Here is a 24,644-nt window from a genome sequence, read left to right on the forward strand (position 1 = left end):
TTGTTCATTTTGGTCATGAACGCAATAACTTTGGATCTGCATCGAAAACTACCTTTTTGTTTTTTCTTTTTTTTTTAATCCTAACCAGTGATTCACTTGGAATAAGTGGATCATGTCTAACAGGGGACTGTGTGAAGTTAAGTAGCAAGATGTTTGTTCACTTTTACTTTAAACTTCTGCAAGTCGGTATTGTCAGGGAAGCAAGGAGGGAATTCCAAAGTCTAGCAGTCTGAGGGAAGAAAGAAACTACTAGAGTAGAAAGTTTTCCAGCATCTATAAACCTCAACAGTGAAGGGGTGGACACTTCTCTATGCTAGCCTCAACAGACAAAATGATCTTCAACATCAAGTGCGGACATTGAGTGATCGGCTTGCACAATTTGGTCTATAACTTAACATCAATGAAATTGAATATATAGCTATCCGATGAAAGCATGCAGGATTCCATTACTGTCAACAATACTGTGCTTCCCTGAACAGATGTTTTCAAGTATCTGGAATCAAGAATTACTGCTGATGGAAACCTGAAGCCCAAGGTCATAGCATGCAGGAATGCAGCCTGAATAAAATAGAGAAACCACAATTCCAATGATGTGAAATCCAAAATCTGTCGTTCTGTCATCAAACCAATTATAATTTATGGTGCTGAATTGTTCGCCAGCCACAAAGAAGCTGGAGAACTGTTTTGGTATCATGAAAACGAGGATGTGGCAGTGGGTATTAAGCATTACCTTACCTGACCACATCATTACTTCTCTATTCACTAGTGATATCGAGTGGCACCAATCACTGACATGTTCTGCTAATCCCAACTGAGATGGTACCATTGTATTTTGTGAGCTAATGACAAACTTACCAAGGTATCTCACGATATTGGTTCAACACACTTTACTAGGTCTCGAAAATCACTAGTATGCACCTTTGGGCCAATGTTTAGGCTAGTTTGATCTAATAATTGTGGCTTCCAGTATGATTAATTTTCATTTAATTAAAAGATAACATTGCATTTGTAACGATTTTTTTATTTGTTTGAAGCATTTTTACACTGAAAATTGGCTTCTGCACACAAAAGAACAAATTTTGTAATTTCCTACAAGTTTTGAAGTTATAATTTGATGCCTAATTGAGCTACTAAAATAAATTTGATAACATTGTTTTGGTTTAAAAAAAAAAATTTACTTTGAAGTACGTATTATTAAAAAATCAAATAAAACCTTTTTTATAATGGTTATTTACATAGCTCAGACTTACTCTCATCATTGCTTTTTATGGTTTAACTTCTATTTGGTCTTTGGTTGTAGTTGATTACCTTTACAATTTTTAATTTGACACATTTCACCAATCAATAGTGTACACCCTGATCACTAGGGTTGCCAAATGATTGTGAAAAATGGACCGCATGTTTCCGTGACATCAGATTTGTATTAACTATGTGAACTATAGAAAAGAAGAAGCGACTTAATGATTTTTAAAACCTTTGTTTATCTTCTTCAAACTGCAATTAATACTTAATCTTTGTTATAATTTTGTTAGGTTTTAAGATTTACAGTTTAACGATTAATAATATTATAAACATTTGTATATTAAATATGAAATACGGTTTTACTGAATATTCATTTGGTTACCTACGGAGTGCCATATTTTGTTCGGTAAAAAGAGACAAACAAAATATGTAAATTTTATGTAATTTCATTCTAAAATGGATAAGTATCGAAAATTTCACCATTAGTTGATTTTTGCTAGATTTATTAAACATGAGTATGTTTTCACGTTCAAAATGGGAATGTTATTTTAAAGTGCCAATTATGTAAACACAATTTTCGTCTCACAATTTCATTATTTTCGTACGATGAAAAAAATTTTTTTTAATTATTACTAGTTTATTTTGCCCTTCTTCTTTTAAATGGTACAAAAGTTATATTGATAATATTAATTTATAATAAAGTTACATCATTTTACATATGGGGGGGTAATTCTGTAGTGACTTTTGGAGGTGCCTACTGATAAAGGAAATAAAAAGACGAAATAATATCTGCATACCCTGCATTATGATTTAATTTGAAAAGAAACTCTACTCTCATGTTGCATGCAAATTCGGTTAATTTACTCATGGATTCCTTTCCAGTTACAAATAAAATAAAATTAATTTTGGAATAATCTATGTGTAATTATGTAAACGTCAACATCTTGTTGCAGAGAATATCAATTTTTTTTTCTTTAAAATTTTTTAAGTAAGAATCTGAATGCTTAGCCCTTTTTGTAAGTGCTTGTGATTACTTTATAAAAAATGCATATTATTTTAGCTGCATAATTTATTTTGTTTTATGAAATTTTTTGAAGATTTCCTATAAAAAGGAACGATCTTATGATCTTTTAGGAAATCAATTTTTATTACATGTAGATTTATATTTTGTCTTTATTTGCAGCAAGTAGTTCCTGGTAGTTCAACTACTCAAGAGTACATTGTTAGAGTTCCAAGGTAAGATTTTTTTTTTTGATTTTAAAGAAAAATGAATACAAATTTTTTTATTATTACTTTCTAACTTATTACATTAAAATATTGCACATTTAAAGTTATGAATTGATTTAGCATTGGTGACTTACATTTTTAAACTAAAAATGCTTAACCTTTTTTAAATTTCTGTAGATTTAATATTTGGTAAGATCTGATTGTTTTTAATTTTTTCAAATTTATCTCTACTCTCTACTATTATATAAAAGGAACTGTGTGTGAGTTTGTTCCCTATGGACTCTAAAAAGGCGAGGCCGATTTTTATGAAATTTCACATAAATATACTTCATGTACCTGGCAGTGTTCTTAGATAGGTTTTGTACTGGAATGTCTTTGATATGTATTGATAATCAAAATAATCCGATGAAAGAAGGAATAGCCAATTTTAACCAGTTAACCCCTTACACAGCCTAAAATCATAAATGCATTTGAGAAGTTTTATTGCAACACAAGCCGAAAGGTCCGACATAAAAGCAACAGTAGGTTCTATGATATGACATGGTTGCATTCGAAATAAATGTTTCTGTTTAGAGTACAATTGAAGCATGATACTTGACTTAAATTTTATTATATCATATTTCTTCAAACTGAAATATAATTATCAAAGTATACTTACGCAGATAGATATGAAAAGTCTTTATTAAAGTTTGCGCCTATTTCCATTCTATGGAGGCCAGGCGCGAACACAGACCCCACAATTTTATTATACCATCCCTATTTAAGTTAAAACATAATTATCAAAGTCTTATGTACATCTATATCAAAAACACTAGTAAACGTTTTTTTTTTTTTTAATTTTTTATTTCCATACTTTGTGGACCAGGCGCGTACGCAGACCCCACAATTTTAATGAATCATCATTATGCCAGATCAAACATACCCATTCTTGTGTCTCGATACATCTTCTATCATTATATGTGATCAGTTTTCTATAATAGTCAACCATATAGGAGCCTATTCGTGACCAGACACGCACACAGACGTTCAGCTTTATATATATATAAACTAATTTTATAAAATCCACAGTAAGTTCTCTACAGTGCAGTCATATTGTGGACTAAGTCACTGCAAGGAGGCATGCCTGGTGCCCACAGTGGGTTCCCAACTAAAGCAGGCAATCAATCTATTTGATTGAAAAATGGGTGATTTCACCGATTTCGATAACAATAAAAATATGCGAGTGTAAAACATTCATTGATTATCATTTTAGTCTTCTGTAGAATTGCCTAAGAATTTAATTTGGAAGAAAAAATGCTATTTGGAATTTATTGAAATTAACCAAGTTAATTGTTCTGAAGTTAATGAAACAAATGTGAAGCTGATATTATTTTTCTACACGTGTGTGTGTGTGTTTATATATATATATACTAGCATGAGTACCCAGCGTTGCCTGGGTTTACATACAGTTCCGTTTGGAACACACCTGCTACACTAATCATTTTCATCATGGGTAACATGGATACCCTCACAACAATTCCATAAATAAAGGAACGGATAAAAACATGTAAATTTAATAGTTCCTTAAAAGAAGTACCTGATACCCTCTCCACCAGATATTTCGGCAGAATGGATACAGATAGAAGAAATTATTTCCCGGATATTAAGTACTATAAATACCCACCCTAAAAATAAATAATTAAAAATAAATCATTAGAACTTTTGTTTCACTAAAGATAACAGCGAATGCCCGCATGATCGCAAAAATAAATAAATAAATAAAAATAACCAAGTAGATAGAACTCCTAAAAAAATGAAGATCTATCAACAATTAATTTCAAAACAATTAAATTAAATTTTTCATCATGTTATGCTTCTAATGTAATCTCCCTCCAAAATAACAAAAATGAATTTGTCATATGTTGGGGTATATTTTGTTTATAAAAGTGTAAGGTGAAAGTACAGAATGGTGTCATAAAAATTAATTAAATTTATAATTATTTTATGTTTCAAATGTAATTCCCACGCCCACCAAACAAAAAAACTGTATTTGTCATGTTTTGCCCCATCCATCTCGATCGCTAAATTTGAAAAAAAAATGCTAGAGATGATATATCTCGTTGAATGCTTTGTGGCCAAAAATGGGTGTTCATTTTTAGGTTAAATTTATATAGAAAAGTGATCCCCCACTTTAAAATGTTAATTTTCTTTTTTTCGAAATTACTTCTTTCATATTATTTATAAAGATTGTTTAAACGTATTAGGGCCCAAAAAAAGTAGGTCCTAATTTTTTTAGGGGTTAAAAGACGCTGAGTCACGTCGTAAAAATTTACCTTTTTTTTTTAATTAAAAATTAAAGTTTGTAATCGATGAGATTAACGTGAAAAAAAAAAGAAAGAAAAGTGTAAATTGTGGAATTCAGAGGGGGGGGGCAGTAGATCCTATTTTTTTTAAGTATTAAACAACGATGGGTCACATCGTAAAATTTGCGATTTCTGTATAGCTGTTTAAAGAATAATAACAAACAAATGAAATGATCGGAAGATTCTAAGGGGCAAATAACTCTAAAAGTTTTTTAAAAATTCGATGTTGAAATAATAATTCCCAAAAAAATAAATATGTTATCAATATGATTATTGTTTAAAATGTATTAAAAACAATTTTAAATAAAACTCTGAAAACAATTCTCTCGCTAGAAACATTAATTAAGATACCGCTATTTAATAAAATCGATTTTTCTTAATGTCATATGCAAATTACATAATCTTTTTATTGTATCTAGTTTCCAAGAATGAAGCTATATATAGAAATAAATGAAAAAGTAAAGTAAGGAAACTTTTGTATATATTAATCAAATTGTGAACAAACAAACAAACAAACAGACAGGATTACGGATTTATATATATAATAGATATATATATATATATATATATATAATAGATTTGAAAAGAATTCATTTTTTACAAATAGACAAATTTATATATTTACTGAACTAATATATAGACAAAATTTTATTAAAATTTGTAGAACTATTTCTGTAAATTGTTATCATTGTAAGTGATTTAAATTAAATTCCATCACAATAAACAAAGTAATGTTTTTCATTATGGCATTTTGTATTTCTTACTTTTACTATTTTTATATGTTTTTATATAATTTCATTACAATATTTTTTATCTTAGTCCCAAGAAAGTTTTTTTTTGTTTACTTTTAGGGACAGAAAGAAAAGTTTATGTATGCTTAGATTTGGTGTCAATTCTGATGTTGACTTCACTAAAAATGTAAGTATTATGCTTATGTTTTCAATATTTCTTTATTTCAAAAAAGTTATTTTAACAAGATTAATGGAGGTTCAAAATTTTATTAAGAATAAGCAAACTTCAAGAGAAAAACTTGAAAAAATAACTTATCAAATTGTTAAGCTGATTTGTTATGTGTGTGTTTTTTTTTCAAGTCTTCTGTTTTTCTCTTTATTTCCAGACCACTGTTCGTTTAGAACGTGAAAATAATTTGCGTGAGTATAAGACTGCTAATGACATTGATGTTATGCCCAAATTTGGCGCTGGTAGTGAATTTGGCCGTGAGGCAAAAGAAGAGGCTAGGCGTAAAAAATATGGAGTGATGTTAAAAAAATACAAACCTGAAGATCAACCTTGGCATATGAAGATTGGTTCAAAACAGCATTGTAAAAGGTATCTATTATTATACTAAAGTTGAGTTAACGTTTGTTTCACTAGGGCTTTTTTCCTATATATTTAAATCACACAGAATACATGCTAAAATTATCCCTTAGTTTTCAGATTAAGTTGTATTTTAAAAAAAACTATTTTTAAGTTAGCATAATTTGCAATTAACAGACAAAGTAATCCATCTCTTTGTATCTATCACTTTCATTCTCTCCATGCCGTTTGCCCCCTCCCCATGTTTGTTCTTATTTTACACATGCTCACTTTAGTCTCTTTTTGTTTATTAACAGCAATCAATTTTTCCATAGCCACTATTGTTTACTACCCACCCCCTCTATTTACAAAAACAGCAGGAAAAGTTTAGGACTTAATATATTTCACCAGAGAAAGAAATAGCGGCTAATTTTGGAATTTGTTTTAAAAATCATTTGAAGAATCTTTGTTATTGGAATAGAGTACAGTTGAATTTGGTGGTGGGGGGTGTTCCTCAAAAGCATTATTTTTTTTTTCATAAAGGAAATAGTCATGTACACAGCTATTAGCATTTTCTGCAACCAAATTATTATATATAGGATAATATATGTAATTATTATTATATATATAGGATAATATATGTAATTATTATTATTATTATTATTATTATTATTATTATTATACATAGGATCATATATCTAATTATTATTATTACATATAGGATCATATATCTATTATTATATGTAGGATCATATATCTAATTAATATTATAATATATAGGATCATATATCTATTATATATAGGACAATATATCTAATTATTATTATTATTATATATATAGGATCATATATCTATTATATGTAGGATCATATATCTATTATTATATGTAGGATCATATATCTATTATTATTATATATAGGATCATATATCTAATTATTATATTTAGGATCATATATCTAATTATTATTATATGTAGGATTATATATATCTATTATTATTATATATAGAATCATATCTAATTATTATTATTATATGTAGGATCATATATCTAATTAATATTATTATATATAGGATCATATATCTATTATTATTATATATAGGATCATATATCTAATTATTATTATATATAGGATCATATATCTAATTATTATTATATATAGGATCATATATCTATTTTATATAGGATCCTATATATAATTATTATTATTATTATATATAGGATCATATATCTATTATTATTATTATTATTATTATTATTATTATTATATGTAGGATCATATATCTATTATTGTTATATAAAGGATCATATATCTAATTATTATTATATAAAGGATCATATATCTATTATTATTATTATTATTATATGTAGGATCATATATCTATTATTATTATTATATGTAGGATCATATATCTATTATTATTATTATTATTATTATATGTAGGATCATATATCTATTATTATTATATGTAGGATCATATATCTATTATTATTATTATATGTAGGATCATATATCTATTATTATTATATGTAGGATCATATATCTATTATTATTATATGTAGGATCATATATCTATTATTGTTATTATATGTAGGATCATATATCTATTATTATTATTATTATTATTATTATTATTATATGTAGGATCATATATCTATTATTGTTATATAAAGGATCATATATCTAATTATTATTATATAAAGGATCATATATCTATTATTATTATTATTATTATATGTAGGATCATATATCTATTATTATTATTATATGTAGGATCATATATCTATTATTATTATTATTATTATTATATGTAGGATCATATATCTATTATTATTATATGTAGGATCATATATCTATTATTATTATTATATGTAGGATCATATATCTATTATTATTATATGTAGGATCATATATCTATTATTATTATATGTAGGATCATATATCTATTATTATTATTATATGTAGGATCATATATCTATTATTATTATATATAGGATCATATATCTATTATTATTATATGTAGGATCATATATCTATTATTATTATATGTAGGATCATATATCTATTATTATTATTATTATTATTATATGTAGGATCATATATCTATTATTATTATTATTATTATTATTATTATATGTAGGATCATATATCTATTATTATTATTATTATTATTATTATATGTAGGATCATATATCTATTATTATTATTATTATATATAGGATCATATATCTAATTAGTATTATTATATATATAGGATGATGTATCTAATTATTATATATAGGATCATATATCTAATTATTATATATGGGATCATATATCTAATTATTATATATAGGATCATATATCTAATTATTATATATAGGATCATATATCTAATTACTGATAGTTAATTTTTAATCAAATTATTTTTCATTTTTCTTGTTTAATTTTATTTTTATAATTTTAATTAATCCCTACATAATGTTTGCTAATACTGAGATTTGAGATTAAAATATCTTAACTCTGTTATTGATATATTTATTTCATTTTGTTTTTAAGCTTTTTTATTATTGTAATTGCCTCTTAGCAGCATTGTGAGCCTCCCTTAAGACACGCTCATAGATAGAATATAACCTACGGTAGAACCCCGGAATACAGCATTAAAAATTAGTAACAAAATACAGTACAGTATATAATACACATGTATATAATCAAATAACATTATAAATAACCTGTAAGGTTAATCCATAACCAGTTGCCGGAAAAACATTGTATGCCACAAAAAACTGTATCTTAGGGCCAACGTATCCCGGGGTTCTACTGTATAAGATAGAATAAGTATGCATATTTCAAAAGGTTTTATAAGGGAATAGAATATTTACTTTGCAATAATTTGCCCCAAAATAAAAAAATAAAAAATTTAGACTCCATGCTAAATCTAGGGATGGGATTCCTAATTTGCTGCCCTGTAGCGAACCCGGGACTTTTCTGATTGCAAATCAAAAATCTACCAATGAGCTATCTGTCGTACCCACAGTGGAGATTGAGTTTCGCCCAACGGCTATAAAAAACAAGCCGATAAGTCATTCAGGGGCAGTTAGAAAAGATTGCTCTGGTAATGCATCGCATGTTGTGTCATGTTGATCGACTGTATTGTTCAGGATCGTGTCGTGTAGAGTGGATGGTATCATTCAGGATCGTGTCGTGTAGAGTGGATGGTATCATTCAGGATCGTGTCGTGTAGAGTGGATGGTATCATTCAGGATCGTGTCGTGTAGAGTGGATGGTATCATTCAGGATCGTGTCGTGTAGAGTGGATGGTATCATTCAGGATCGTGTCGTGTAGAGTGGATGGTATCATTCAGGATCGTGTCGTGTAGAGTGGATGGTATCATTCAGGATCGTGTCGTGTAGAGTGGATGGTATCATTCAGGATCGTGTCGTGTAGTCGACGGTATCATTCAGGATCGTTTCATTTAAAGTCAACGGTATCATTCTGGATCATGTCCTGCCGAATCGTTGGAGGTGTTCGGGATTGCGTGGACAAACTTGTTTAGGACTGTGTTGCCACATGTGATATAAATTTCTACATTATATACATATTTATATCTTTTTTTCTTTTTTTGTGTTCTCTCTTCCCTCTTCAACAATAAATACATTGTGATCGTCAGAAAAAAAAAATTTTTTTAATCATTTTGGGATTGAAAATATGGCTCAACTATTATCAGTATCGCCAAAATGATTTTTTTGTGATTCTGATTAATTATCTCAACACTAGGCAAAACGAAATATACCAGTTCTACATATATGTATAACCTTTATGTAAAATATATCTAAAAATAATTTATATTTAATATAGTTGACATCTGAGCAATGATGCACCAATTACTTAATATTTTCTGAAGAATACTACATATTCAATAGTTGAATTATAACTGAAACGGTGCACTGCCATTGGTTTTCTGTTATTTATAGCTCAGTCATTAACAAGAGTCTCCAAACATACTGTAGTGCATCCTGTTGCCTTGTATGATTCAGTGTATTGGCGGTCAGTGAAGGGGCCAGAAAGATAGGAGTCATGAAGACAAAAGTGGACAAAAGGAGGGACTCAACCAGACTTAAATATGAATAACCTGTTGATATTCACCATCATTACATAAATTGATATTCACCATCATTACATAAATTGATATTCACCATCATTACATAAATTGATATTCACCATCATTACATAAATTGATATTCACCATCATTACATAAATTGATATTCACCATCGTTACATAAATTGATATTCACCATCATTACATAAATTGATATTCACCATCATTACATAAATTGATATTCACCATCATTACATAAATTGATATTCACCATCATTACATAAATTGATATTCACCATCATTACATAAATTGATATTCACCATCATTACATAAATTGATATTCACCATCATTACATAAATTGATATTCACCATCATTACATAAATTGATATTCACGATCATTACATAAATTGATATTCACCATCATTACATAAATTGATATTCACGATCATTACATAAATTGATATTCACCATCATTACATAAATTGATATTCACGATCATTACATAAATTGATATTCACCATCATTACATAAATTGATATTCACCATCATTACATAAATTGATATTCACCATCATTACATACATTGATATTCACCATCGTTACATAAATTGATATTCACCATCGTTACATAAATTGATATTCACCATCGTTACATAAATTGATATTCACGATCATTACATAAATTGATATTCACCATCATTACATAAATTGATATTCACGATCATTACATAAATTGATATTCACCATCATTACATAAATTGATATTCACCATCATTACATAAATTGATATTCACCATCATTACATAAATTGATATTCACCATCATTACATACATTGATATTCACCATCGTTACATAAATTGATATTCACCATCGTTACATAAATTGATATTCACCATCGTTACATAAATTGATATTCACCATCATTACATAAATAAAATGAAGCAAAATCACCTGTGCTGATATAAATGTATTGTGCACAAGATAAAGGTTGTTAGCTACCCTGCATTAAGCACTCAAGATAGTTGGATTTCTCCTAACCAAACCATTGACCGTGTATGGTGGAGGGAGAAATCCAGTCTGGACTCTGCTACACCGAATAAATGTAAAGGAAAATGGCTTAAGAATTCTCAATATGACTTTATATATTAAACAAGCAACTAGATTTTATTTCAGTCTAATGTATCCTAGGGCGACCATATCCCAAGGTTCTACTGTATAAGATAGAATAGGTATGCATATTTCAATAATTCTTGAAAATTTGATTTGGTTGGTTTGTTACATTTTTATTGATGTGAAGGTTTTCTAGTTTTTTATTGAAAATAGAGAATTATTATAATATAATTTTTTGATATTTAAAAAAATTTTCTTTGCAGATACAAAGGAGTGAGAGAGGGTACAATATCTGACAACACGTCATATTTCATCTTTACCCAATGTGCTGATGGAGCGTTTGAAGCTTTTCCAGTTGAACATTGGTATAATTTCAGTGCCGTGATTAAATATAAATATCTCAATGTTGATGAAGCTGAAGAAGAGTTTAAGAAGTAAATTTTATTCTTTTCATGATGAAACTAATAATCATTTTTGTTGCTTATTTAGAATTACACTTATAAATTTTAAGTTACAAAATTTTCAGAAAAATCTTTGTACATACTCGTTATGGAACAAAGATGGCATATTCCAAAAATCATGAATTTGACCAAGTAGTTTTTTATTTCAGAAAATCAAATTTTATGACTTGATGCAAGAAAAATCAGTTGCCATATTTAATTGAATTTAAAATTCATTCTAGGTTACCTCCTCCTTAACATCTTCAGAATTAAGGGCTGCTTAATTGCTAAAAATTATAAAAAATTTTCTTTAATTAAAAAAACAACTTGATCAATTTTTGTGATTTTTTTTATGGTATAGTATTTTTTATGGTATAACATTTTTTATGCATTTCAATGCTGTAATTACACCATAAAGTTTTTTTATTATTATTTTTGTTTTATAAGTTCAAGTCTAGATAAGCACCAATTTTTCTTATTGACAATGTAAAGCCAAACTTTTTCTCATAAGAAATGGTTGTTTTGATGTTTTGTTTTACAGCATATTAATTCTTTCTAGATTATTTAATGCCAAATCCAGTAATTTTCGAAAAAGTTTTTAAGCTTTAAGTTCTTTATATTTTCAACTATTTATTCATAGTTGATTTGGTTGTTTTGTAGAGAAAAATTGTTAAATTTCTGAATTTTGGAGATGAAGATTGGTTATTCCTATTGTTTTGAATCTTAGGACTACTGTTCTCATCTTGAGTGTCATTTTAACAGTGTTTTCAAGAAATAGGTTGAAGGTTACATCATTGCGAAAATATCACTGAAGATAAGAACAGTAGTCTGAAAATTCCAAATAGGAAAATTTTTAACAGAACAAGATTGAAGTTTGAAAATTGAAAGGAAAAAAAAAAAAAAACAATACTATTAATGTTTGCATTTTATTTCAATAAAAATGAAAACATTAAATAAATTTATAAATATGTATATCTGTATGCAGATTTGAACAAATATTTGTGAAGAGAATATATAAATTTTATGAATTAAACTTGATTTGATTTTCCTATTTTAGACGAGACAAGACAATGAATTTGTTTTCTGTCATGTTACGGAAGAAGCTTCGACCTGAAGATGCTGATATTGATGCTGATGAGGGAGAAGAAAAAAAGACTAAAGTTAAAACTAAAAAAGAAAAAGATTTTGTAAGTATTTTAAGTATATTAATAAACATAAATTTCAGTGTCTAAATGGCTACCTCAATAAATGACACATTTGGAATGAAGATTACTTTGCTCTACACAAATTTGAACAACAGCTTTGTAGTTTGATGGTCATAATAATGAAAGAGAGAGAGCAAACAAGTAATTAAATGAAAAATATTTCTATCCAAACATTTGATAAGGTTTAAAGGTTTCAATCTTTGTAATTGAAATTTATTTATAAGCTTGCTTTATAAAAAATAAAGTAAAAGAATGGAGTTTCTGAAAAGGAATCATTTGTGCATGTGCGTAGTTTATGCATATAGTAGCAATACACATGAAAAAAATTGAAATAGCTTAAAATATTTCGATATTGTTATGCATAGAAAGCGCTTGATGAGATAAGAAAGAACCTTTTTAAATTTTTAAAATCTGATTAAAATTAAGGAAGTTATGACTTTTTGTGCCTCACACGTTTGAATATTTTTCCCTCTTTAAGACCATATGCGTTTCGTCACATTTTTTACACTACTTTTTCAGTAAAAATGTCATATCTTTGTTAAAACACAAGATTAAGCAATGAAATTTACCATATAAGTGTATTTTTATACCAGGAATCAGAATATGTGACTGAAAATCTCCCAAAGTTTATGGTTTCCAACTAATCTGCAGTAAATGTGCATAAATATGTTGCAATTCCTTAAAAATGCCATGTATCCATAAACAGAAAAGAAGTTGGAGAACTCAAAGTTGAATTGTAATGTGCTTTATGTGCAAAAAACTTAAATCTCAACATAAGACCATTTAAAAATGAATATATTGCAATATTTCTTTGGTATTATTGTAGATGAACACCTTCTGTTTAACCCTACCCAACCACTTCTGATCCCCCCCCTCCAAAATGTGATTCTACCTTTTTAGGCAATTATGTATGAAATGCTATGAAAAACTTTAATGAAAGATAAATTATTTTAGAATTTAATGTAAAATAATTCCCCATTACAGGTCACTCTAGCGTTTTAGGGCAGTTAACTGTTTTTTTTTTTCTATAGGAGATAAATCCTGTATGCTTTTTTTTTTTCTTTTCTTTTTTTTTTTTTTTTAAGACGATTATGTGTAGTTTTAAGAGGGTTTCTCTGCAATGGGTTGCCATTCGGACTTTGAATTAGTTGTAAGGCTATTTTTTGTTTGTTTGTTTTAGATGCTTGTATGTGGCTTACAGAAGTATTTTGTTGGGGGAGGGGGGGCTTGCCACTCGAACTTAGTGTTATTGTTAGGGTTAAAGAGTGTTTTAGGAGGAGACCTGCCACTCATAACTAGGGTTAGAGGTGAGGTTACGAGAGCTTTTTTTTCAAAGAGAGCGTTCATCACTCATATTTACTGTTAGTGGTTCATAATTATTGGATTTTGAAAATGTTATGGATTAAATTTGGAATATCATATTACTCTTAAATATGTAAACTTATGTAAAAAAAAAAAAAAAATGTGCGTATATATATATATATATATATATACACACACACACACACATGTATGCATATATACACACACATGTATGCATATATACACACACACATATATATGCATACACATATATATGCATATACACACACATATATATGCATATACACACTCACACACATATATATGCATATACAAACACATATATATGCATATACACACACATATATATGCATATGCACACACACATGTATACACACACACACACACACACACACATATATATATATATATATATATGCATATACCCACACACACTGGCACATATAACAAATGTTATGCAAAGCAAGATAAGTTACTTTTCTACCTAACTGAATAAGTTTTTTACTGTTTTTATTTAATGTAAAATATTTATTCGATTCGAAAAGTAGGTAATATTCAGCGCTACCCGAAAAGAAAATATGGTCGCAATTTCTATTTACATTTTTCAAGTCTTGATAATCACTTCAAAGTAAGAAATGAAACAAAATTGTGAATGAAATCCACCCAATAAATGTCACGGTAACATTTATTGGGTGGGTTTCGTTCACCATTTTGTTTCAATTCTTATTTTGAAATCTTTGTTGAGACTTCAAAAATGTAAAGAGACATTGCGACCATTTTTCTTGTTCTTCGGTAACGCTCGCTCAACACTACTTGTTTTTCGAACCGAATAAACATTTTACATTTAAAAAAAAACAAAAAAAAAACTAAAAAGTATCCAGTTAGGTAGAAAAATAACTTATCTTGCCTTTGATAACATTTGTTTTTGACAACTTTTTCGTACCTCTGTGGATTGGAATATGAACAGTTACTTCATTTTTGTTTTGTTATCTTAACTGTAAAATGCCGTTTCCATTTCAAATAAATATCTTACAGAAAGTTATATATATATATATATATATATATATATATATATATATAGTGTGTGTGTATTCAACAGGTAAATAATTCAGCAAATGTTATATTTAGTTTTAATTTGATAAGCTGCGTTATGACATTTTGAAGAAAATTCCAGGTACTTGTGCACTTATTGAACTGTGCTGAAATAATAACGCTATTATTTCGAAAGCCATTCTTAACATGGGGAGAGGCGGGTGTTTTGTAACTATTCTGTACTTTCAGTTAACAAATTAATAAAATAAAAATATTGTAAAACTTTAATTTAACTTGAAAATACTATTTAAAAATAACACAGTTCAATAAATGCACAAGCACCAAATTCCATAAATTTGTTGATTTCTATTTTCGAGGTTGACGGTGTCTATTCCATAGGCCGTTTATACTACGCTGGAGCAGGGCGTAAAAATACCTTTCGTTTAATAAGTAGAAAAAAAAAATAACGAAATAAAAAGCTTCCTAGTTGTAGGTTGATGTGTTTTCTAACTGCTTTTAAAATTTCAAGAATATTGATTTGAGGGTTTGTATTACTATACACATAAAGTTGTCAAAAAAACAAATATATAATTGTTATTATACATTCTGAAAACCAAATAGTTTTAAACTAATGTTATTCTGATAACAAAATAGCTCTAATTAAACATATAAGAACATTTCTATTCATATTTACATGTTTTTCTTAATTCGTTCTTGAATAAAAATTAAAGAACGCATGTTGTTTACGTTTACACTGTGCTATCGCTAATATCTCAGCTGCTGCTGCTACTAATACTACATTTGTCCAAACTGGAAAAATAGAAACTTTTTTTTTCGGGTACCTCCTTTTAAATTATTATCAATTACCGCGGTCCTACTCAACATACAATAATACTTTTAATTGATAAAGATAGTAAAAAGATTGATTTACTTACTCGTGGGTGTCCGAAGAAATTTTTTTTTTTTAAATGTTTGATACTCGTCATATTAAAGTCTTATTTTTAACACGACAAAAAAAGAAATGGTCAAAAATATTTCGGACACTTGACAGTATTAAGATTAACACCTCTTCTGATTGGTTCCCAAATTTCATAACGAAATTCTTCATACAATCACGGTACGGGCCTTTAGAAATCAGAGGGGGGGTCATTACAAAACCTTACCGAAAACGCCATTTTATGACATTCACATTTTTATCACTTTATTTGCTTAAAACTCTTAATAAATATGAATGTACAATATATATTTTAATTCATTTGAAAGTATATTCATTTCCGAACAAAACAGTAGTAATTTGAAGACTTGAAGTGCTTTGGTTTAAAAAATATGGCTATTTTAGTAGAACTACCTTGAAATCTGTGATTATCCAAAGCCTTTTTTCTGTCCGTGTGTATTACTACATATAGTTAGCAGCATGCGAGTATGTGCTTCCTGTGTTTATAGACAATGTGTACATGAGTGAGTTTGTCTCTCATGAGAGCTTATGGCCTAGCAACATAAGCTAGATTTTGTTTCACCTGCAAGGAGTCCAATAGTAGTTGATTACACTTGTGACTAACAAGGGTTTGTGTGGCAGGTTGAATATCTCATTTGTGACTACCTTTTAGTTATCTCTTAAATAACCAAAACAGGCACTCAGTTGTCAAAGCAACTGTTTCTGATTGGGGGAAGTCTGATTTCAGAAACTAATTGAAATTGGTACCTTTTTACAAAATACTCAATTGAATATGGAAATTACTTTGCTGTTGTTGCTACTACTGCTGGCACATCTTTAATCCTAACATCCATTGGTGTTGATGATATGCTACATACTGTTGATCATAGGTGCTGACCTATGATGCTCCAATGGTATCCGACTGACTGAGCAATCTATGATTCGGGTGAAAAGGAGCATATAACATGCAACATTTTAGTACTTGATCGAGATGAACAGTCAAAAGGAATTGAATGCTAATTCCATTCTAACAATCTCTTTGGACTTAGAAAATACTCAAAGGATTTTCTAATTTAAAAAAAAAAAAAAGAAATGGATTCTTGTCAGCATGCGATCATTCTCAGTTCTGAACCATTCAGTCCGATTCTCCTGAACTTGACCTCTACCATCTTGACTGTCAACCTTATATAGCATCATTCTAGTTTGTAGCATCATTGATATACAAATTACATCAAACTACATTTCCCCTTGATTGTTAAAGATCAACTCACAAACTTAAAACCTTGCTAGTTTCTCTACTAGCCCATACTATTCGACTAGGCACAGCCAGTCCGCGATACTCGGCTAGGCACAGCCAGTCCGCGATACTCGGCTAGGCACAGATAGTCCACGATACTCGGCTAGGCACAGCCGGCCCTCACTAAACAGCTAAGCACACGACTAGCCTCCACTTAAAAGTGACAACTCCTTCTTAATATAACACAACTGAATCGCATTTACAGTTCTTCATTTAAAAGTAAGGACTTTTTTTAAAAGAAAAAAAGCAACCAAATTGTATTTTAAAAATTCTTCATTTTAAAGCGACAACTTTTTCTAGAAAATCCAACCGAATCTCCTTTTAACTTCATTTAAAAGAGATTTTGTTTCTTTTTCTTTTTTCCAGCAAGTGCAACTGAATTTAATTTAAAAGTTTTCATTTAAAAATGACGATTTTTTTACTTACAAGTTGACTGAATCACATTGTAAGTTCTTTTAATAGCGACTTTTTTTTTTTTATTATTATTCAAAAAGAAACGAACAAAAAATGCGACTTGAATTGTACTTTCGTTTAAAAGCAACAACTTTTTTTTCCAGCAAATACAACCAAATTTCATTTTAAATTTCCCATTTAAAAATGACAACTTTTTAATGCATACAAGTCAACTGAATCGTATTCCAACACGTTGATTTCACAACGACAATTAAAAAAGAAAATTCAACGAATCCCACTGGGAAGACTAATCAAAAAAAGATCTGAGTCACTTCAACATTGTTGTATGTTCACCTCTCTGACCACAACTCGCTTAAGTCCTCCATTTCTCAATGCTTTGAATTTCTAAAGTTCAACGTGAATCACCTCAAGCTTTCCATTTTTCAACCCTTTCAACTTTTTCAGGTTGACACGACTCATTTAATCTTTCTCTTTCTCGAGGCTTTCAAATCTCGACGTGAATCTTTCACTTTCAAATCTCGACGTGAATCTTTCACTTTCAAATCTCGACGTGAATCTTTCACTTTCAAATCTCGACGTGAATCTTTCACTTTCAAATCTCGACGTGAATCTTTCACTTTCAAATCTCGACGTGAATCTTTCACTTTCAAATTTCAGTGTGACTCATTTAATCTTTCCCTTCCTCGAGACTTTAAAATTTTGTCTCAGCCACAGCAACTTTATTTTTCAGGCTGGAATAGCTTCAAAATAAAAAAATAGATTCTTATCAGCATTCGAACATTCTCAGTTCCGACACATTCAGTCTGGTTATCCCTGGTTTTTGTTTGTTTTTTGTTTTTTATTAATAAAAAACGATGCAAAGTCTGTTGCCTGCATAGGCAGTCAAATGATAAATGATAAACTCTTCACTCGTTTACTGGTACTACCAAATCAGGCTGTCTATTGGCTTCCTGAGATGAAATTCACCTACATTGATGTTCCTTTTTGTTTTTCTATTCTATTTTGTAAAACTTAATTATGTTCTACAAAAACAAAAACAACAGCCCCCTTCCCCTCTTTTTTTTTCTTCCCCTACTTCCCAACCAGTCCTGTCGGTGGGGCATTAGAATACACCAACTGCCCCCCTGCAGAGAGTAAAAGTCTCTTAATGGGGTCACCTGTTGACCGTGGGTGGCAACCCGTAATGCCTAAGGACGGGATCCTGATGGTTGAGCAGATCATGTTCAAGGTCCTATTAGGACATGAGGTGCAACACACCACTTTGGCCCTTACTTGGGTTAAGACAGGCGGTTGGATGGGCCCGATCCAATCAATCGGTTGGTCATGACTAAATCAGAGAAACACAAGAAAATACGTTCACATTCCCCACATTAGGCAAAAAACTGATTTAGTAAGCGGTGGCTGGAGGATCAATCAATTTGCTGAAGAATGGATAAAACACGGCTGGAAAACTTAACATCTTTTCTAGAAATGAGGCCATTAGAAAAGACGAAGGAAACACGGGTGCATGAGTCCATCAGCAGGAAGAGTATAATTTTCCTGTATCCTTGTTCTGTTGGGGCAAATGTGCCCTCCCCCCAACACTTCCCAAATAGGGCTCCAAGGCGGGTGGGAAGCAGGAGAAATGAAAAATTTTAAATATTTAAATAGCAAATAAAAAGCCTCAGAAAAGAAACCATTGTGAAGTTTCAGACAAATCTAGTTCAGATTCAGAAACAGAATCACAAAACCAAAATCTTGTTCAAAATCTACCTTATTTCACAATTATTGAAGCAACCGAAGGAGAACCGATAACAAAAGTATCTCCCTTCAAAATAGAGAAAATTTTCTCAAGTATCAAACCAAAAATGGTCAAAAAACTAAATAATGGCACACTACTAGTGGAAGTAGAAAGCCAAAAACATATCACAGAAATCTTTAAATGGAGACTTTTTAACAACCAAAAAGTAAAAATCTATCCACAAAACGCTGAATACTAGTAAAGGAGTGATTAGGAGTTCAGAACTATCCCTGTACTCGTTGGAAGAAATTAAGATTAACCTAAAAAATCAAAATGTTATCTATGTAAAAAGGATCCAAATTAAAAAATATGGTGAAACCATCGATACAAACTCCTATATTAGAACTTTTAATACCTATCAAATCCCAAGTAACATTAAAATAGGATATGAAAAAATAAATATAGAACCATACATACCAAACCCTCTCAGATGCTACAACTCTCAAAGGTATGAACCCCATCGAGACCAATGCACACGCTCTCCAGTATGGTGTGGAGAAAACGAGACCCACACAGATTGCCAAAAAGAGCCAAAATGTATTAACTGCCAAAACGGCCATAGTGCAAATTCAAAAGAATGTGATAAATGGAAAAAAGAAAAAGAAATTAAAATAAAATATACAAAAAATATAACCTTCCAAGAAGCTCGTAACCTAGCCGAAAATATAAAATACTCAGAAATAAAAAAAAAAAAAACATACAGCATATTACCGGATCAAATAACCAAACAACAAAAGCAAACCTATTAGACATCAAACCAGAAGTACATTATGAAATTATTCAATGAAGTAAGGGAACTAATGGAAGAATTCAAAAAAACTATAAAACAAATCAACAATGAAAATAAAGATTACAAAACTCCCAAACCAAAACTCAACCCAAAAGACCCACAAAACCCCAAAGTGCTACAACACCCACAGAAACAACCCCTCTCACTGAAAAAAAAAAAAAAAGAATAGACACCAAAAAGTGCCCATGGAGGAAAAGGAAACAAACCACCAACCAACAAAGAAGCTAAAACCAAAATAAACAGACCACGTTCATCTTCCAGACCGAGAGACTCAATCCAAAACAGATTTGAGGAAATGGACACGGAAGATCGAAGATCAGACACCAACGACTAACAAAAGTTAAAAACAAATACATAAAATCTAATCATGACCCCAAAAGTCATCCAATGGAACTGCAGGGGCCTAAAACCCAACATAAATGATCTATTAATTCTTATAACAAACCATCAACCAGCCATCATATGTCTCCAAGAAACTTTTTTCAAAGCTGGAGATAAAATAAATATAAAAAACTACAAACAATACAACTACATCCACAATACCCAACAAAGAACCTTTGGAGGAATATCCATACTTATCTATATAAATAAAACAGTAGACGTATGTGTGTGTAAATATCTTAACAGGTAAACTCTTAACCTACTGGTCACATAGCACTGAAATTCTCAGGAAATAATATTCATGCACCAAGGGTGGTTTATAGCGAATAATATCTTTGCTTACATATCGCATACAGACATCGGCAAATTTACATGTAAGATGTTCATTAAACATTAGCTGACATTTTGTTTGGTTGTTTCTCAGGCTGGAACGCTCGGTTCTTTTTAAGTTCAATTCTAACTGATGACACCAACTCATTTTTTATGTTTTTGTATTAAAAAAAAAGAAATCATTCATAAATTTTACTCGCAGTTTGGAATTTGTAAATATGAAAGCAAACCTATATATCTTTTTTACGGTTTCATATTTATTTTATTTGTACATATGTTTAAGACAGGTAGGGGGGATGACACACAGAATACGGACTGTGCTGAAATAATAACGTTATCTTCTATATATATATAAAAGCGAAAATGTGTGTATGTATGTTCGCATTTTGCGTATGTCTTCAAAAGGTTTTTTCCGGCGGATTCTCAAGGTCGTCGCTCATTTTAAAAACTTTTTATATCACATCTAAATGATAATATCTACGACTTAACAATGGTGGTCGCCTCTCTATTTAATTTGCCCGACTTTGAAACGTTAATTATTCGACATTTTCGGATCGACACGTGTTGCATTCGTTTTTCGGTATAAAAAAAAAGCAAAACTCTATTCGAATTACTGGCCCACGGCCAGTGGTCTCTAGAAAGCTATGTAACGTTTGGTCAATATCGGCTTCGTCATGTCCCACAGAAAATGTTAACTGCTGAATAGCTATTGCTTACAATCGTCGCATGTGCATTAAGCTTTTTCGTATAAAAGAAAAAGAAGCCGACAGACTCGCGGTAAATCAAACACTGTCCTGCAAATGGGCACCTGTTTTTTTTTTTTTTTTTTGTATTTTTTCACATTTTACTATTTTCCAACTGCGCGTCAAGGCTTCGTTTTTTTTTTTCAAAACAGCCAACGATTTTTCTTTTCATTTACCCAAAAGCACACACACACACCTACAAACACCCGGGCAATGCCGGGTACCTCCCATTAGTCTATCTATATATATAAAAGCGAAAATGTATGTATGTATGTATGCTTTTCCTCGATGTCCACAAAAGGCTTCTTTCAGAGAACCGCTCGCTCGCTTCACAACTTCTTAAAACTTTTTATATCATCTATAAATTGTAATATCTCGCAGTTAACCACGGAGCTCGCCTGTCTATTTAATTTTATTGACTTTCAAACATTAATTATTCGACATTTCCCCGCATCGGCATGCGTTACATTCGGTTTTCGCTATAAACAAAAAGGCGAAACTCGACTCTAATCACAGGCCCAGAGCCAGTGGTCTCTAGAGAGCTAAGTAACGTTTGGTCAATGTCGACTTCGTCATATCAGACGGTAGCTTTCATTTCGAGATGAGGGAGCGGGTTTTTAAAAACAAACAAACCGATTTATTGACCTCATTAAAAACTGTCCCGCACAAAATGCTAACTGCTGAATACCTATCGCCGTCACATCAATCAAAAACGCGCACCTGTTTTTTTTTTTTTTCACACTTTACTATTTTCCAACTGCGCATCGTAAAGGCTTTTTTTTTTTTTTTTTTTTTTTCACGGGCACCTGTTTTTTTTTCACACACACCTACAAACACCCGGGCAACGCCGGGTACCCCTCGCTAGTATATATATATAAGCGAAAATGTGTGTGTGTTTGTACATCTCGCAAAACCTTTCAATAGAGGTGACGGATTTTCATGAATTCAGTATCATTTTGAAGCTTGACATCTTGGACGAAAAATATTGAAAAATTGGCCAAAAACATTAATTCCTTCACCCTAAACTGGACCCTTTTCTACAAGGAGGGGTGCTGAAAAAATCGTTCCTACATTTTCTCTCCTCCTGCTACTATGACAATGACGTCATGTTTGATCTAGAAAACATTGACGTTAGTTTAAACCACCTGCAACTGTTTTTAAAGGTTTAATTTTATTCATTCTCAATTGTATATCTCTTTGGCGTAGGGGTAACGTGTCAGGCTTTCTTTTTCGCCTTAGCCTCGATGCTTCAGGTTTGAGCCTATCTTCGTACCTAAACTTTTTTCTCTTTTACACCTGTTTTTTTTTTTCACATTTGTTCGCTGTTTTGCTTTGTTTTGGTTTTTCCATTTTTTTTTAACATCGTGTTTTTTATAATATTAAAACAGGGTCATCCTCTCCTACAGGTGTGTACCTCCAAACACCCAGGCAACACCAGGTACCCCCACTAGTAATTTAGAAAGCCATTCTTAATATGGAGAGGGGAAGGTATTATTGAAACTATTCTGTATTTTCCGGAAGTGACGTCATGTGTTGATGATTTGGGGGGGGGGGGCAAGCACAATTATGTTGTTTTAAAAAGTACTCTGGAGGCCGCCAGGGATTACCAAACCTTCTTGTTTTAGGTGAGGTTGGGATGTGGTGAATTAGTGCCTGTTCATTCTTCCAAGCCTTACCACCACCTTTTCTGTTTATGGAGAGGGGGCCAGTAATTGATTTCGCTGAAATGCTGCATCAGAACAGATACTACATTTTGATCTTAGCCAAAAGACCAAGTAAGTGTAATATAGTTTTCTACCAGGCATTACCTCCTTCTAAAAAAAAAAAACAAAATAACTGACACAGCTATATTTTAAGAGGTAGGGAGGGGAATATGTTTTTTTTTTTTTTTTCACATTTGTTTGCTGTTTTGTTTTGTTTTTGTTTTTCCAATTTTTTTTAACATCATGTTTTTTTTTTATAATATTAAAACAGGGTCACCCTCTCCTACAGGTGTGTACCTCCAAACATCCAGGCAACGCCAGGTACCCCCGCGAGTAATTTAGAAAGCCATTCTTAATATGGAGAGGGGAAGGTATTATTGAAATTATTCTGTACTTTCACCTAACAATTTATTAAATAAGAAACTGACATGTATTATCTCTGTTTTTGTTTAGTATTACATTATGTTGTTTTAAAAGAGGGGAATATGGATTAAGTTGTTTTAAAAGAGGGGAATATGGATTAAGTCCCGGAAATGGCTGAAGCAGTTTATGATCTCAAAAATACTTTATTTCATATATATTTTTGCAAGAAGTGGGGATACGGAGTGAGGCCTGGAAATGGCTGAAGCAGTTTACGATCTCAAAATTACTTTATCTAACATCCAAAACCTGAACCCGTCTACAATTTAGACATTACATTATTTCATGTATGTTTTAAACAGTGCAGTGGGAAATATGAAATCAGTTCAGGAAATGGCCGAAACCATTTATGAGTTAAACATTACTATATTTCATTCATACTTTTACCAGTGGGTTGGGAGATATAGAGTCAGTCCTGGAAATGGCTGCAACATTTTTCGTTTCAGACATTAATTTATTTAATGTATATTTTTAACAGTGAGGTGGGGGATTAGAAGTAATTGCCGGAAATGGCTGAAACAGTTTACGATTAAAACATTACTTTATTTCATGT

At 30.4% G+C, this 24,644-nt stretch overlaps 1 protein-coding gene across 1 annotated transcript in view; it reads left to right on the top strand.

Moving 5' to 3' along the window:
• Nucleotides 1-24,644, top strand: part of LOC145245990 (general transcription factor IIF subunit 1-like) — an 80,088-nt gene that overhangs the window by 10,825 nt on the left and 44,619 nt on the right. Inside the window, exons 2-6 of the mRNA XM_080107789.1 lie at nt 2,426-2,478; nt 5,663-5,729; nt 5,929-6,140; nt 11,563-11,733; nt 12,797-12,926. Coding sequence (XP_079963915.1) covers nt 2,426-2,478; nt 5,663-5,729; nt 5,929-6,140; nt 11,563-11,733; nt 12,797-12,926 — 633 coding nt within the window. The remainder of the gene's footprint in view (nt 1-2,425; nt 2,479-5,662; nt 5,730-5,928; nt 6,141-11,562; nt 11,734-12,796; nt 12,927-24,644) is intronic.

The sequence above is a fragment of the Euprymna scolopes genome, chromosome 23, assembly GCF_053919585.1.
Source record: "Euprymna scolopes isolate OS-2025 chromosome 23, ASM5391958v1, whole genome shotgun sequence".
NCBI classification, from domain to species: Eukaryota; Metazoa; Mollusca; class Cephalopoda; order Sepiida; family Sepiolidae; genus Euprymna; species Euprymna scolopes.